Genomic DNA, 17,877 nt, shown 5'->3' with positions numbered 1-17,877 from the left:
ATTCATTTGTACTTCAGCCAATTTAATCCAGTGTATTCAAAGCTCATCACGTGGTCTCTTCTACACTGGGTAGAACAAAGGCACAATGGGTGACTGTTTTGTAGAACACATCTGTACAGTTAGCAAACGTGACCCCGAGCTTTTGATCATTTTAATTCTCCACCTTTCTGCCAATCTGATCTTCCTGTCCTAGAACCCTTGTAGTGTTTCAATAAAGCTCAATGCAAGTTGGAGGAACAGAACCTTATCTAGATTGGGCACTTACGGGACTCACTGAGTTCAACAATTTTAGCTCATAACCTCTGACCCCATTTTGTTTCCCTTTCCTTCACTTTTATTTCTCTCTCTCTCATTTCTTTTTCCTTTTCATTGACATTCATTCCTCCAGACACATCTTTAGTTTCTTTACTTGCCACTCCTTTTAGCCATGCACCATGAATTCTATTGCCATTTAATCTCTTCTGCCCTCCACTCAATCACAGATCTTCCTTTTTACTTTTTTCTCCACCCTCCCCCAACCTTTCACCTGCTCCTGAATTTTCCCAGTTCTGATGAAACATGAACTCAGACATCAACTTTTTCCCTCCCCTCAGATAATGTCAGGCCTGCTGAGTATTTTCAGCATTTTCTGTTTTTATTATCGTTGGGACACCACTGGCACACAGAAGACAAGAATTGGTCAGACAACCATGGACTCAACACATTAATAGATGCCTACAGTGGCACCACTATTTCTGGCCAGAATGGAGAACATTACTTAATTCTTTCATCGGTGCTGTAATAGACTGGAATTGATTTTACACAGGTCAATGTGCTACATTCACTGCATGCTTTTATTAGAAATTGCTGCAATTTTGACTACAAGTTTTATTTGCTGAAATTTATAGAAGTTCTCTTTGAATTCAGTCTGTAAATAGACTGGTTTGCTTTGCTGTGAAATGCACTTTTGGCTGTAGCTCCTGTGCCCACTAACTCATTGGCTGACATGAACTGCCAATAGAACATTTCACTCCTTATCATCTACTTTTTTCGGAGTGCTGAAAGAAGTAGCCTGTTGCTAAGTCGATCGGACAAAATTGATCAAGAATATACAACTGGAATCTGAAGCATTATTTGAACCGAATTGTTGTAGGGAATTCTGCAAGAAAATAGTATGCAAACACAGAATAACTTGAGTCATAGAAAACAGATGACAAACAAATCTAAATTAGTTTTATTGTAATTCAGGATATTAACTGGATGCAAACTTTGGGCAAAAACAGTGCCACAGACCCTCATCCCCTTTTTAATGAAGTTAGTGAACTGCAGGAAACTACAGAAAATTGCTCATTTTAATATTTGTAGAATTAAAAAATGTCTCTAATTAACTTACAACACCAGGTTAAAGTCCAACAGGTTTGTTTCGATGTCACTAGCTTTCGGAGCGCTGCTCCTTCCTCAGGTGAATGAAGAGGTATGTTCCAGAAACACATATATAGACAAATTCAAAGATGCCAAACGCCGGCATCTCCACATCATGGCTACCATCTAATTAACTTGGCCACATTTCAAATTATTTTGGCAAGTGTTCAGTTAAACTTGGTACAGTACTTTATCATTGATTTTGTTGCATCACACCATAGCTTGTGGTGTATCACCTGTCTATTACAGACTGTTTTGCTCTTTTTCCTCAGATTCCAGACAAACCCCCGCCCCCTTCACTTGTTTAAAATCTATACTTCACTGGTATGCTAACTGCTTTGTCAGGATATCTTTAGAAATTTCAAACTCTCTCTGTGGATTGTTTACAGAGGGGGTCATAACAGAATCACAGGGGATTAATCCAGAATCTATCTCGTATACCATGGTCACTCAGTTGAATTTTTCTTCTATTTGATCGCAAACCACCATGAATTCATTTTATCAAGAAATGTGAAACTAGGATTCGGCCATTTACTTTCATGTTACTCCTCAGCTACACACAAGAAAATGTTGGGTGACGAGGTATTGTTTAAAATAATTTAGGTTCTATCAACTAACAAGCTACTTTCATGATTACTCACTGCATACTACTGCTCATCATACCCTCTGAATAAATACAAGCACCCCATTTTCAGTTAGTCCATTCCCTTGAAAACAAAATCCCTATAAACTCATCGACACACTTACCTGATGTGGGGGATTTGCAGCGGTCATCTAGAGTGGTAGAACCCTCATTGATATCACAGAGACCTGACAAAGAAAATCAGCTTGTTACCATAAAGAATACAATGACAAGGGGTTAAGCTTGCATTTATTGAACTCCATTAATGCAGAAGTACATCCTAAGTTGCTTCAGAGCCAAAACAGATAAAAATGGACAGAAATAATTGCTCAAGAAAAAAAGTTACTCTGGAAAGTACTTGGGTCACAAATAATTAGAACTTCATCACAGTGCTATGGGAATAAATGAGATGATGCCTCAGGATCATAATGTCAACACTTCTGGAAAATCTCATTCTGAGATGGAGAACAGGTCAGAGAAACCAGAGAGGATCCATAAGCCTATATTACATTTCTTGGAATAGGCCTCCTTTTTTTTGCTCCACTGGAGCAAAAATTTGAAAGCCCTCGAGTGAAATATTTTTGCTTTTTTTATTCTTAAGCCTGCATAGTGGACAGGGAGTACATTGCTGTGTAAATGTACCAGAGGAACAGACATTGGTGAGATTCTTAATGCACTTAAGAGAGTTGAGTAGCCCATCAACTCAGCTTCTTCCATTCAATTCCATTCTTCCTGAACATTAACTCAGTCAAAGTACATCACTTTGGTACGTCAATTCTCCCTTCAGTCCTAACCCCGTAAACCCACCTGACCTACACATCTTTGGGCTGTGGGAGAAAACCGGAGCACCCGGAGGAAACACACCCGACATGGTGAGAAAGTGGAAACTCCACACAGACAGTCACCCAAAGCCAGAATTGAACCTGGGACCCTGGCGGTGAGGTCACCGTGATGGACATTAAATGTAATGAAAATCCCAGTTCTGTCTCGAGGCGTCAGCCATCTACAATACCAGTTACAGGCCTGGGCAGTACATTGAAAGCTTACCCTAGTGTGCCAATGATCACGGTGAAGGAATGTTGAAAGTTACGCAAGAAAAAAGCAATTTCAGAACACTTCCAAAATATAGGATGGTGCTTGTCCTATTTTACTTTATTGTATTCATGTTTCTGGTTGTGCAAGACTTGAATGATATTCGCTTGCCACAAGTAGGCTTCAAATGAAGTTACTGTGAAAAGCCCCGAGTCGCCACATTCCGGCACCTGCTCGTGCAAAAACTGACATTTTACTCAAAATAGTGCATGTTCCTCAACTTTTATCTCATGTTTTTTGCTACATGAATTTCTGAATCTCAATCGGCAGGGTCTACCAACGATAAGTTACTTCTCGGTTTCTTGAATAATTCACAAAGCGAGGTCGATGATTTTAAAAAAAATAAATCCAGCGACTTAGAACAAGCAACTATAATCAGCAAAGAAAACAGAACAAAGAGAAAAGAGCAGAGAAGGCTAGTCTCTTCAGTCTTGAAAGAAGTCTCGGATGGATCCCTCATAGAGGTATACTAAATTAAAATAGATGGGAATATAATTAAGATGCTAATTCCTGCGGTACTCGAATGGTATGCAGCCATCTGCTTCTGTTGACCACTTGGACAACACTGATCATTAAATTCTTGCTGACTGTTCTGTGAGGCCAACACCGGAATTGTCACCACTTGGTTGATAACATGATTGACTGCGAATGTTGATTCTGCTGCCAAGTGGAATATTCTCCATTGAAGCTTTGGCTGCCTATCTAGAAAAAAACGATTTAACCTACTTAACACAAGCACCCTCTTATAGAGCAGCTATTGAAACAAATCCACTCAAGAGCATCTCCAACCATTATGCAACCAACGCAGGCAGCTAAGGCAGACTATTCTTAACAGCTCATCATATGTGCAAAGAGAAAAGGGACCCTTCGAGAATAGTTTCAATAGATGTTGCTACGTATAGTAACTTCAAAATCCAAACATTAGGACAGAAATTTGTATCAGCGTGGGATAACTTACTTAGATATGAAGAACGCAGTCTTTTCACAGACTCAGAATATAAACTAGAAAGACCACACATGCAAGAAGTCACCGTCAGCATGCCTTAGGACGCAGTGAAAAAAAGAGCACAACACCAAAATAATAATTTGGCTGTAATAACCTGCAGAACAAAACTTGAAACACAGCAACAGATAATGCAATCTGTACAAAGACAAGAAACTAAAATCAGAAATCACTGGGGCTATTTCCACATGACGTTTTCATGACCCCAAAATAATATTCAAGGTACGTAAAAACATTATATTCTAAAGTAGAGCTTAAGGCATGAAGACAAACACGATAACGGTCATTCATTCAGAAGGGTGCAGGATATTTTTTTTAAAAAAAATCTTCAGACTCTACAAAGCTGTATTAGCCTTCTTGTCAGTCAACTGATGTGTATTTAATGAGAGTGTTAAAGTTTCTGTAGAATTTAAAGTTACTGAAGTATAAAAGGTCAGTACAAAATGGATGAACAACTTTGTGAAGAAGATTGCAGTGCTGTAGGCAGGTCATTTTACAAAATGGCAGCTTCTGAAAATCCTCCGAGTTAACAGCGAGAGGGATTGCTCCAAAGGATGGTGGATATGGTGGACTGAATGACCTCCACTTCTGTTCAGCAGACTCCTAGGGTCTACGTTGAGAAGCGAGCTGCTACAAAGTTGGAAGTAGAAAATGCAAATCCTGAAAATTACGTCAAGCAGGACCTGGGTCTGGACATGACATGGGGATGATGGATAAAGAGAGAGGGTGGAATTATGTCCTTCCTGACATATGGCCCAAACTTTCCTTTCTCTAATTTTAATGTGTTCTTTTGTTGGAATATCCTGGCCTACATTAAAGTATGTTCTGGGCTTACCTAATCTTTTTCTCCTCGTCTACTGCTGGATCATCTCCTTTTGAAAGCTAAAGCACTCCAGGCTCCCCAGTTCTTCCTTCTAACTCAGTCCTCTGATACTGAGGATCACCGTCATGCCTCTTCTCTGTAATGCTTCCATGGCTCAAATGTTTTTTTCTTTCTTTTTGACCAAGAGTGAACTCAGTACTCAAGATCTTTCCATAACCAGGACACATAGAACCATAGAGTCCCCTTAAATTCACTGACCAAGTGATGCATTTTATTAATTCCTCCACAGTGATTTAAAAAAAACTTGAGCACCCAATACATTTTTTCCAATTTAGCGTGGCCAATCCACCTACCCTGCACATCTATTGGGTTGTGGGGTCGAAACCCACGCAAATACGGGGAGAATGTGCAAACTCCACACGGACAGTGACCCAGAGCCGGGATCGAATCTGGGATCTCGGCGCCGTGAGGCAGCAGTACTAACCACTGTGCCACCGTGCTGCCCTCCTCCACAGTGATGGTAAATGTTAATCTATGAGGAGTTACGCATAATGTTCTGTTTCTTTTGAATCATACAGCACAGAGGGTCATTAAGCTCCTGTGCTGCCTGTGTGTGCAGCACCTTGTATATTTGTATTGAATTTCACCTGCCACTGATTAGGGCAATGATCAATTTTTCATATGTCAGTGATTGCTTCCTCCACTTGATTGCCCTGACATATGAAATTTGAGGTTTGCTTGGTAAAATTGAATAATACAACACAAAAGGGGGTAATTTGACACATTGAATTTGCGCCACACTCTTCTCTTTCTCTTTTCTTATTCCAGGTCGTATGAAGATTAGGAATAAGAATGCAAGATATAGGAAGCCATTTGGCTTCTCAAGCCTGCTCCACTATTCAATGGCTGACCTGAATGTGGCCTTAATCCCACTTTGCCCCTTGCCCCCAATATCCTTATACTCCCTTATGGATCATTAATGCCATTAATTTTTTATCCAGACCCATTTGTTATAATTTCAGGAAGAGACTTTAGTGAGAAGTCTTGCAGCGTTTGCATACAGCTTGCAGACCAGTTTTCGTTCAATTCTATCCCAAGCAAATAATACATCCATTGAACTCAGACAGATGATGATGCTCCCTTTAACAGGGAACCTTTCCATTACAGCAGTAGCAGTTGTTGCTTAGCTCTTCATGGTATCTTACAATACCTGGGCATGAGCTATCAGCTCACTGCACTGGGCTTCTGCCTAATTAATGCTTCCACACTACAGGTTCCTTCTTGTGAACATTGTGCCTCAGTTGGCTGAGCACATCAAGTTTGTTTTAGCTCCAGCAGGTGTTACAAAAGTAAAAGCTTCGGTGCTTACCTCCTGAGGTTTGCCGTGTTTTGCGTGGGGACTTTGGTTGCCTCTGGTAAGGATCGTTCGACCCATACAGTTCAATTGTTCCCAGGTTTAGTAACACAGTTTTCTGAATGTAATCAACCATTGCAATGCCATTACAGTTTCCAAACACCAAACTAAAAAGAAAAATGCATTATATTAAACAATATCTTCAGTCCACCAGTAAACTCTAAACACTCAAACCTGCACCCTTTCTTGAAAATCCAGTGCTATAAGCGAATGTGTGCCTGTAACCCACAACAGGTGGCTAGAAAGAACATAGAATATCTTTATTGTCACAAGTAAGCTTACAGGGGCTGGTTTAGCACACTAGGCTAAATCGCTGGCTTTGAAAGCAGACCAAGGCAGGCCAGCAGCATGGTTCAATTCACGTATCAGCCTCCCCGAACAGGCGCCGGAATGTGGCGACTAGGGGCTTTTCACAGTAACTTCATTTGAAGCCTACTTGTGACAATAAGCGATTTTCATTTCATTTTCATTAACACTGCAATGAAGTTACTGTGAAAATCCCCTAGTCGCCACATTCCGGCACCTGTTCGGGTACACAGAGGGAGAATTCAGAATGTCCAGATTACCTAACAGCACATCTTTCGGGACTTGTGGGAGGAAACCCACGCAGATACAGGGAGAACGTGCAGACTCCACACAGACAGTGACCCAAGCCGGGAATCGAACCTGGGACCCTGGAGCTGTGAAGCAACAGTGCTACCCACTGTGCTAACGTGCTGCTCATATTCTAATGACTCACATCAACATCAGATCCCTTGTTCTAAGGTTACCTTTGAGCCTCGGACCAAGCCTTCCTCAATAAGAGCGCAGAAGAGCATGCCAGGAGCAGCACCAGGCATTCCTAAAATTGAGGTGCCAAGCTGGAGAAGCTACAACAAAAGTGATCCTATGACCAATGGGTCATATTAAAACTCTGCACATCTACCAAGTCCAGTTGTGAATGATGGAGGATAATCAAACCAACTAATGATAGGAGCTGACTAATGAATTATAACCATCCTCTGCCAGGCAAGTATATTACTCTGCCCTAAAAAATGGAAGTCAGTAGAAATTTGGGCAAAATCTTTCTACATAACCAATTGGTGTTTTTTCAGATATGCTTTTAGGTGGGTCGGTTGTCAATCATGAAAGTCAACAACAGGACGGTGGCAGGGAGCACCGGGTGCCATGGTACGCAGGTGACCTGCTGTTGTTCGTGGCAGACCCGCTGGAGATTGGGCAGAACTATGGGCCTGCTGGAGAGATTTGGGTTCTCTGGGTTTAAGCTGAATGTAGGGAAGAGCAAGGTGTTTCCGGTGAATGTGGCAGGGCGGAGGACCAGTTTGGGAGCACTACTGTTTAAGGCAAGAGAGCGGTTTAGGTATTTGGGGATTCAGGTAACACATGAATGGGCCACGATGCATAGGTGGAACTTGACAGCGTTAGTGGAGGAGGTTAAGGGGGATCTCAAGAGGTGGGATGCACTTGATGTTGGCAGGAAGGTGCAGGTGGTATAATGTACCGCCACGGTTCTGGTTTGTCTTGCAGACCCTCCCGATCTTTCTCCCCAAGGCCTTCTTCTGGAGGGCGGAGGCACTGATCTCGGAGTTGATATGGACGGGAAGGTACCAGGGGTGAAGAGGGCTCTGTTGCAGAGGGGAAAAAACTGCTGATTATGCTTTGATAGACTGCGCATTCTGTCAATGTTGTGTACGTTTGGAATAAAATATGTTTCCCCCCAAAAATGAACATCAACAACATATTAGGGGAGATTTTTTTCTGGGTCTTGATCCTGATAACACTGGATTTCTGGAACACAGCAAGTGGGCCAGAATGCTCACTGGAAATGGTAGCTCGGGCATAAACCCAGGATAATTTCTGTGTCTGTAATAACAGGGTACATGTATATAACAGTTCATGTAACAAAATATCCCAGAGTTTTCACAACATCAACTTATTTATTTAGTACTGTCTGTTGTGGCCTATCTTTTCCTAAAATGTAAAATTTTTGAGACGAGAAGTGGGTTGGGGCTCCCTGAAAGGGGATGCCATTTCATGGTTTCCTCTTCCCTCTCCCTACTTTACAATAAAAATTAGATTTAAAAAAAAAAAACTTATTTATTTAACACTGCAAGGTGTTTCGTAGAAATGATCAAACATTTGAAATCGAGCCACAAAAGACATTAGAAGTTGGCCTAAAGTTTGGTTGGAAAAAAAAGGTAGGTTTTTGAGGAGTCTCTTAAAAGACATGCACAGTAGAAACATTATTTGGCAGAGACACAAAGTAGCAATTAGGTCACAGATAATTGAATGACGGAACAGGCTCAACATACTAAACAGTAAACCCCTGCTCCCATGTCCCTGGAGGTTTAGGGAGGAAATTCAAGCCACTAAGTGCCAGGCAATGATCATCGCCAATATTTCACGATATCACCATGACTCAAACCGCCACCATCAGCATGAGTGAGGAGGGGTAGTCGGTGGGGGAGGTAGTCACCATTGATCAGAAACTTAACTGGACGAGCCATATAAATTGTGGCTAAAAGAGCAGGTAAGGGGCTGGGAGTCCTGTGGCGAGGAACTCATCTGGACTTCCCAAAACGTACCCACCATCTACAAGGCAAGAGTGTGATGGAATACTTCCATTTGCTTAGATAGGTGTGGCTCAAGCAACACAGGTTGGACGCCACCCAGGTCAAAACAGCCCAATTGATCAGCACCCCATCTACCACCTTAAACATTAATTCACTGCACCACTGACAGTGGCAGCAGTGCGTACATCTGAAAGATGCAATGTCACAACTCACCAAGGCAGCATCTTCTGTCAACATCTACAGCTGAGAAGGACAAGGGAAGAACAAGCGCAAGGGACTGCCACCACCTGAAAATCTCACCCCTCCCCACCCCAAGCAATTTGCACGTACCTACACCAGATGGACTACATCAGAAGGTGATTTACCACTACTATCTCAAGGGCAAGTAGGGATGGGCAACAAATACTGGCCTTGTTAGCGATGCTCATATCCCAGAAACGAATAAAGAATACACACATTGTCATGGAGGTGAAAATAGGCTTTGCTGATGGCACAGATATGGGGTCAGACACGGAGCTCAGTGTCAAATAGGATACCGATGTGGCCAACCATTTGGTTCAGCCTCAGATAAGAGGACACCGAAGGATGGAGTCTGTGGATAGGAAACCAAGATTGTGGCAGGGACTAAAGACAATGGCTTCAGTCCTCTCAGTATTTAATTGGCGGAAACTTCTGCTATTGCCGTGCCCAACTAGCAGTGTCAAATCAGAGGCAGTGGAGGGGTTCAGAGAACCCGTGAAGTTGAGCTGGATATTGTCATAGTGTATGTGGAATATGATACGCTTCTGGATGCTGAAGCAGCTGAAGATGAGAAATAAGAGGGCCATGTACAGATCTTGGGGCTTCCAGAGGCAACGGTGCAGGAGCAGAAAGATGAGAAGCCAAGCAGTAAGAAATTGAGAAGATTCTGAAGGTGTAGAGGGGTCACAAAGATGTACCACAGTACAGGAATGAGGTGGGGGAAAGCTCTGTTAGAGAGTGATGACGATAGGGTATCATGAATACAGTCTCTGGCAGGTATTAGCTTACTGGGGAACAGACAGACTTGTACCTACGCCCCCACCCACACCATAAATAGAAAAGTTGATGTGGAACAAAAAGTTAACTTGAGATCTCATGGGAGGAAAGCAGGAAATCTACTCAGCAGTGCTGTAATGTATCACATTTTAACCACTAGAATTTGGGAAAACTATGATATATGTTATTTTATGCACAGATGATCGAGGTTTAATGACAATACGGCTGGTACTCACAGTCCATATGAAGAATTCACTGCCAGGCTGCTTATCTGCTGTGGAGGTTCACCATTAACCCAAACCAACTGAATCACTACTTCAGCCTGATAGCCTGCTCCTTGTTTTAACGGAGTACTTTTAATTCTGGAGAAGGAAATGTACATTTGATTAATATGCAATCTTTTAGGATTGTGTGAATTGCGTATAAAAATTAACATATTATAGTGTTTGGAATTGTCTACCGACTCAGTTTACACTAAACACAAAATCTTCAAATCGCAATAACTAACAAGACAGTAAGGTTCAAATTTCCTCAACAACTTTTCTTGTCCTCATCTTAAGGTGATGATTCCTTACTTGACCACAGTTCCATGGATATAGATCTGCCTCAACAACTTTGCCCAAATCACAGGTGGAACCCAAATGACGACTGCAGGGAATCATAAAATCTCTACAGTGCAGAAGGAGACCATTCGGTCCAGTCTGCACCGATCCTCTGAAAGGGCACCCCACCTAGGCCCGCTCCTCTGGCCTATCCCCATAACCCCACCTAACCTATAAATCCCTGGACACTAAGGGGCAATTTTATAATGGCCAATCCACCTAACCTGCACAGCTTTGGACTGTTGGGTAGAAACTGAAGCACCGGGAGGAAACCCACGCAGACACGGGGAGAAAGTGCAAACTCCACAGTCACCCAAAGTTGGAATTGAACCCGGGTCTCTGCTGTTATGAGGCAGCAGTGCTAACCACTGTGCCACCATGCCGCTGGGGAAGTGGTGGAGTTCACAGCTGAGGCTGACTCTGACCACACCCAGGTACCATTCCTAATAAGTCAACCATTTCTCATAGCAGTCAAGAGGAGCAAATCCCAGTTGATTTAAATGCAAAATGCAGCAGCCCTACCATAGCCTTGAATGGATGTCAGCTCATATCTCGTAAACTGGGGATAGAACTTGGGCCCTTTCTGGCTCAGCTACATTTTCTAGCTCGTTGATCCATTTCCTATCCTTTCCCAAGTACAAATTGACGAAGGCTATTCTATAGTACTAAAGAGATGGAGCTACAGCAACAAATTAGAATAATTTCGACAAGAATTATTTACTAGAAGAAATGTAGTACTTAGAAAGGTGATTTATTTTAAACATGAGAAATTAGCCCGTAATTAATGTGAATCTGGGATGTGATAGCGCAGTGGTTATATTACTGGAACAGTTAACCAGTGGTCTTGTTTTCCCTTCAAATGTGAGGTTGACCATGTTCATCAGCTGGGGTGTTTGGTGGGTCCGTTGGCAATTGCCTATGATAAGCTGCGTACAGAAGATTTTGCTGCTAACAGGACAGGATACTGCTTACGATTGAACTTTTAATGAGTTGTTGGCTTGGGATTTAGTCTCCTTTCATTTACTGTCTGCCTTCCAACACAAGCTTGTTTTCGAACATGGCCACACGGTTTCTTATTTGGTTGCGCCAGATGCTGGAACTCTGAGCGAGCTTATCCTCCAGGGCTCCAAGTTGATATCAAAACTCCTAAGTGAAGACTTTTGAGTGTTCTTGATGTTATGGGTCAGGGTTTAAAGAATCCCAAGGTGTATCATGGAGTTCACCTGACCCACAACTTTTAATAGATTGTGGTATGGGGAGCACACGGCCCATTCTACAGGTGTGGTACAGCAGAAATGGAGAAGTAATTTTAAAAACAAAACAATGTTTATTCTATGAACTCATGTTAACCTTTCTGAAACAGTGAAAATCTTAGCAACCAGTAAATCAAATACACCACCCAAAGAATCAACACTAAGTAATCTGCATGCTGTTCTTTTAACACCCAGAAGACTTAACAAACCTTTAAACATAAGCACATCAGAGTTTACATTCACCACAGAAAACATTTATAATTCTTCTGAATTCACTGAAAAACGAAACCAAAAAGACAGGCACACCCAAGCTTTTCTCAAAGTGAAACTAAAAAGCAAAACCAGAGCTCAGCTCCATCCACACTCTGACATCACTGCAGTAACATGAGCAGCCAAACATTTCTTAAAGCGACATTGTCATGACATTGAGCACTGCCTTTGATCACCATGGGAGTACACAAAAGATTTGAATTCTACATAAAAGATTCACTTTGGGAAACGAGCATCAGGCATTCTAGCCTGGACTATTAATCTGGAGAATGCAAACCCAAATCTCACCAACAGCAGTTTTGAGAATTTAAATCCCATTTTTAAAATCAGGAATAAAATGCTGGCAATGGAAGTGGATATAACGCTGTCAGATTTTTGACTGTTTTACCAATATCTGATAGGGGAGGAAACCCGTCACTTCACCTGGTCGGGCCTATAGGTACTCCAGTACCACACCAACATAGTTGACTCTTAATTGCCGAGATGGCCCAGTAGCTGTGCTAAACTTTCTTAGAAAAGCTAGTGCTGGGCAATAAATGCTGGCCTTCCAACAGCATCGCAAAATATTTCTTTCAAATTCAATTCTTTACCTACTCTTTTTTACTATAAACATTTTAAAGTATTTTAGTGTGTGCAAGTTAAACAGTATTACAACATACAGCAATGCAAATATTGGCAAAAATATTGTTTACTGGAGACAAATTTACCTCATGTTTTTGCAATTTCAATCAGGTGGTGCATAGGTCACAGTCAGCCCTGCTCACAGCACTTGAGAAATACAGAATATTCACCAATTTACAAAAACTCATTTGAAACTCATTAAATAAATTTGTAAAGAGACAGGAAGTAATTTAAGATGTTGCTTAGCATTTAACTGGGAGTCCAGATGTCATTAACATTACTTTACATATCCCTAATTTCCTTTCACATTACTCAACTAAAAGTGAAATCTCAAAGAAGATGGCATTGGAAACCATGTGATTGTCTTGAATTTATATCCAACACCAAATGCAATAAAAATATCACTAACTGTGAAATTATTTCATCTCAGCTTGCAAAACTTAAGACATATGATGAGATATTCACTCTAATTGCTCTGAACAACAGAAATTTACTTTCCATTGCAATAAAGCGATGGATTTTTGAAAATTTGTTCATGATATAATAAATGATATTAATATAAACCTGAAACAACAGAATACTTCATAAAGCAAATTCTGTTTTTGAAATCCTTTCAACTCTTAAATCCTGGGCCCAGAATTAACCTATGCAACAATTTGAGCACATTGATATTCCCATATTTGGCAATTAAAGTAACGCCAATCAATATATTCACAGCCACCAACATTTTGAATAGAGGGGGGGCTTGCACCACCAGTTTTAAAGGGCTCTCATTACTGAATAACAAAGTCTGAGTTGAGGGATGAACATCCTTCAGAAGTCACCACATCTCACGAGGACTGTATAATTTGTGATGTGTTATGTTCATGATCAATTAATGATCAAGCCGAGTGGCCCAGAATTTCCTGAAAACCTGTGCCGGAGGAAATAGTTTCTAAAGGTTTTGGTGATGACTCCAACAGGCGCAGCATAAATGACCGAGGAAACATCGGTGTGACACAAAAGCTAGTATAAAAACACAGGTCGATCATGGCAGAAATTTTTGTATTAAACCGATGCCATTCATCACAGATGCACCATAATATGGCACTAATTTCCAGGTAATTCTGGGCCATTACGATTCACGCCAATGATTATTTACATAATGCATCATGAATCAACCTCAGGTTAAACTGTTTGCCACGAGATGTGATGAGTCCCTTCTGAATTTAATAGCTCACCCACTGGAAACCATGCTTTCAGCTGCCAAAGTGCTAAAACTCTGTAGTTGCTTGGTAGTTATGGAAATCAAATATTGCTGAAAAGAGAGACATGTCGCTGAGGCTTTTCATCTTGCAATCATAGAACAAATGCAAGAATGTCAAATTTCAAACTATCACAACAGTTTATACCACAGGAGGAAAAAGGTGCTGACTGGTTGGCAAGTCAACTTTGATTGGCAAGGGGTTGTCATGGGGAAAGCAAAGAGGAACTAGAGGCTCCCCATACTTCTGGGTATTTCAAAAAACATGATTTGAACATATTTCTTTTGTTTGCAGAAAACAGGTGTACGAATCAATGTTGCATCTAATAAGCATAAATGATTAACTGATTATCTTACATAGATTATTCGAGTAGCTACTTGTGCATTCAAGATTGTTCACAAAGTGTTCAATTGCAGAATCACATCTAAAGTAGATATTATGTAATGAGTTTTGCAAACACAGGCTGGTATACTCCTGTTTGTACTCGACCTATTTAGAATAGCCGGAAGAACATGTTGTTTCATTCAGTTAGCCAATCATTGGGACGTAAAGCCTAAGTACCTGGCATCACACTGGCACTGAAATTCATACACGGAGTTGCTCAATTGTGTGGTAATCAGAATGCCTTTCTGGACTGATGGCAGCATCCTCGTCACCACTGTATAGTAGCCGTGTCAAATGGCTGGCTTAGCCTGTTGCTCAAATTTTGCCTGTCCAGGGTAATTTGAAATAGACTGGGGACCCCTCAGTTCTAAAAGTAGCAGTCTTTGGTCCATTTGGGAGTTTGCATGATGCACAGTGAATAATGATCAGATTGAGATTGCAACTGTCCTGTAAGATAGCTTTGATGTGCTCTATTTCTGTAGTGAGCTTGCAAGATAACCAAATGGCTAGTGCGCTATTTACAAGATTGCTAATGAATAGCACGTGAAGCCAAATGAATACCAAAGTGAATATTGACTGGTGAAGATGGGCTTACAATAGACAACAGTAGAGAACCCATTAGCTGATTTCTCAATTACCACATCTAGGATAGGGAGCATGTTAGCCTGCTCTGTCTCAAAAATGAACTGGAGGGCAGGATGCAGCACATTAAGGTGTGCAAGGAAATCCTTTTTTGCGGGTGTAGATTCAGATTGCAAATGTATCATGTTCATTTTGGAAACACACACAGGTTAGGGCTCATTCCATCATAACCGCAACTCTCAAGGAAAACAATGAAAATGTTTGCGAATGCTGGACCTAGAGGAGATCCCATGGCTACACCAACTATTTGGGCATACATGGTGTCATTAAAACTAAACTAGACTACACAAGGTTGCTAAGCTCAAGATAAGTGGATATAAATTCAGAAAATGACAATGTCCAGGTTGTCACGATATCGTGATATAGTAGCATGCTCGTAAATAAGCTTTTAAATAAGCCAATGTTGAACGATCAGATAGACAATCTATTGCAGTCAACATGTAGATCATGAGTAGTCTTAGCTAAGTGGCAGAATTTATGTTCAAAGCTCACTAAGAACTGGCTGTAGTAATTCACTCAGCCATTTGGTAAAATCATGCTGCAAAGAATCAGTCACTGATAACATTGGGCATAATAGGGCATCACTGCTGTGCGCCTTAAGAGCCCATACATGTGGGCTGAAGGGCCTGTACTGTGCTGTCCAGTTCTATGTTCTATATATTGAGCCATGAAGATCAATCCTATCATATGCATTACGAGGCAGCTCATTACTGTTATAAAAGTTCAACAAAGGTTTACTGTTAGATGTGATTCCGTGATTGAGTGGCACTTTCGGAACAATCCAGAGTGTGCTAATAGCTACACTAAACCAATTTAATACCATCAGTGGAGCTCAATGTGGTTCAATTACACTTGTTAGAGTTGACATATTCACATGCAGGAACCAATTCTTTGCAAAAGTAAAAAGGAACATGCTCAAACCTTGCTGTTTTTTATTTTGAATTAACTGGAAGCATCTTGGCTAGTTGACTCATCAAAAAATTCACACTCCTTCATTCCTGTGGTATAATTTGTGATTGTTTGAAATTTCACTTTCCTGCATTTAGCCTGATGAGTGGCAAGATAGAGATATAAAAACAAGGTGAAATTCGGGCTGCTCTTTCCGGCGCGACTGTGGGTTACATGAGGGTCAGCACCACTATTTCGAGGAACCCAAAGAGGCGATGGACTTCTTTAAGAAGCAAGGGCTGGCCCTGAGCTGAGGACGTTTGGATTCATGTTAGAACTTTTAAGTATATGCAGTGTCTCACCCGTTTTGAAAATTGGTTGCATGTTTGGGCCCGTTTTTGTCATTTCTTTTTTCAACCTTTTTAGGGTGTTGGAAGGTGGTAGGGGTGTGTCTTTTTTTTTGCGTGCTTTTTGCGTGGTTTACCTGAATGTTTCCTGTTTGGGCTCCTTGATTAGTTGGAGTTTGGCTGGGGGGAAAATAATAAAAGAAAACAGTTAAAAGGGTTGGGTTAAAATGGATGCTTCAGGGGAACTTTGTGCAATCTTTTCCTGTGTCTGTATGGGAAGGACTGAGAGTGCCTGTTATTTCTTATCTTGTTTATTCTTGTTTAACTTGAATTGTGCTATTGTGGGGGTTGTTTATGACTTGTGTAGAGTGTTTGCTTAAGTAGGGCTGTTCTGGGGAAGTGGTATAGATGGAGCAGGGGTTAGGTGATAGGATGGTGTTGGTAGCGGGGGCGGGGGGGGGGGGGGGGGGGGGGGAAGAGAGAGAGAGAGGAGAGGAGTCGTTCTGCTGATGGGGATGGAAACTGGGCATGGCAACAGTGAGGTGGTCATGGGTGGAGCCGGTCAGGAGGCAGGCCAGCTGAAACGCAACACATGGCTGGGGGGCTGGCCAAGGAAAGGGGATGGCTGATAGGCAAAGGTGGGGGGGGGGGGCGCGCGAAGTGCCCCCCAACCAGGCTGATCACCTGGAATGTTAGAGGGTTATCGGGCCAGTGGAGAGGGCGCGCGTGTTTGCGCATCTGCGGGTTCTGAAGGCGGACATCATCTTGCTGTAGGAGACACACCTGAAAGTGGCAGACCAGGTTAGGTTAAGGAATGGCTGGGTCAGTCAGGTCTTTCATTCGGGGCTTGACTCTAAGACGAGGGGGGTTGCGATCCTGATTAATAAAAGGGTACAATTTGAGGCGGAGGGCACAGTCGTGGATGGGGGTGGTAGGTTCGTTAGGGTGAGGGTAAGCTCGAAGGGGTGAGAGTAGTTCTGGTCAGTGTGTATGCCCCTAATTGGGACAATGTGAATTTTATTAGGAGGATGCTAGGGAGGATCCCCGACTTGGACTCGCGTAAGCTGATCATGGGCGGGGACTTTAATACAGTCCTGGACCCGAGCATGGACTGGTCATGCTCAAGAATGGGCAGGTTGCCAGCGATGGCAAAGGAACTGAGAGGGTTCATGGAGCAAATGGGGGGAGCAGATCCGTGGAGATTTAGCGAGGGAGTTCTCGTACTGCTCCCACGTCCACAAGGTGTATTCCCGAATTGACTACTTTGTTGTGAGTAGGGACCTGCTGGCTGGAATGGTGGGGGCAGAATATTCGGCAATTGCCATATCGGCCCATGCTCCGCACTGGGTAGACCTGCAGTTTTGTAAGGACAGCTTTCAGCACCCACCATGGAGGCTGGAAGTTAGATTACTCGCAGACGAGGCGGTGTGCGCGAGGCTGAGGAAATGCATTCAGAATTACCTGCAGGTGAACGATACTGGAGAAGTCTCGGCAGCGGTGCTCTGGGAGGCACTGAAGGCAGTGGTTAGAGGGGAGCTGATTTCAATCCGGGCGTACAGGGACAGGACAGATAGGGCAGAGACGGACCGACTGATTAAGAAAATTCTACAGACGGACAGGAGTTACGCGGAATCCCTGAGGCAGAGTTACTCAGGAAACGACAGAGGATGTGGGCCGAATT

The 17,877-nt window shown here is 42.3% G+C and overlaps 1 protein-coding gene across 6 annotated transcripts in view; it reads right to left on the bottom strand.

The window, feature by feature from the left end:
• The window catches only part of stxbp5a (syntaxin binding protein 5a (tomosyn)), a 281,041-nt gene that overhangs the window by 67,151 nt on the left and 196,013 nt on the right, over positions 1–17,877 (bottom strand). For all 6 annotated transcript variants that reach the window (XM_072504745.1, XM_072504763.1, XM_072504770.1 and 3 more), the window contains exons 17-19: positions 10,182–10,307; positions 6,311–6,462; positions 2,149–2,211 (exon numbers count right to left, since the gene is read on the bottom strand). In XM_072504745.1, coding sequence (XP_072360846.1) covers positions 2,149–2,211; positions 6,311–6,462; positions 10,182–10,307 — 341 coding nt within the window. The remainder of the gene's footprint in view (positions 1–2,148; positions 2,212–6,310; positions 6,463–10,181; positions 10,308–17,877) is intronic.

The sequence above is a fragment of the Scyliorhinus torazame genome, chromosome 1, assembly GCF_047496885.1.
Source record: "Scyliorhinus torazame isolate Kashiwa2021f chromosome 1, sScyTor2.1, whole genome shotgun sequence".
NCBI lineage: Eukaryota > Metazoa > Chordata > Chondrichthyes > Carcharhiniformes > Scyliorhinidae > Scyliorhinus > Scyliorhinus torazame.
The sequence above is the reverse complement of the archived record's forward strand: the minus strand, read 5'-3'. Positions and strand labels throughout refer to the sequence as shown.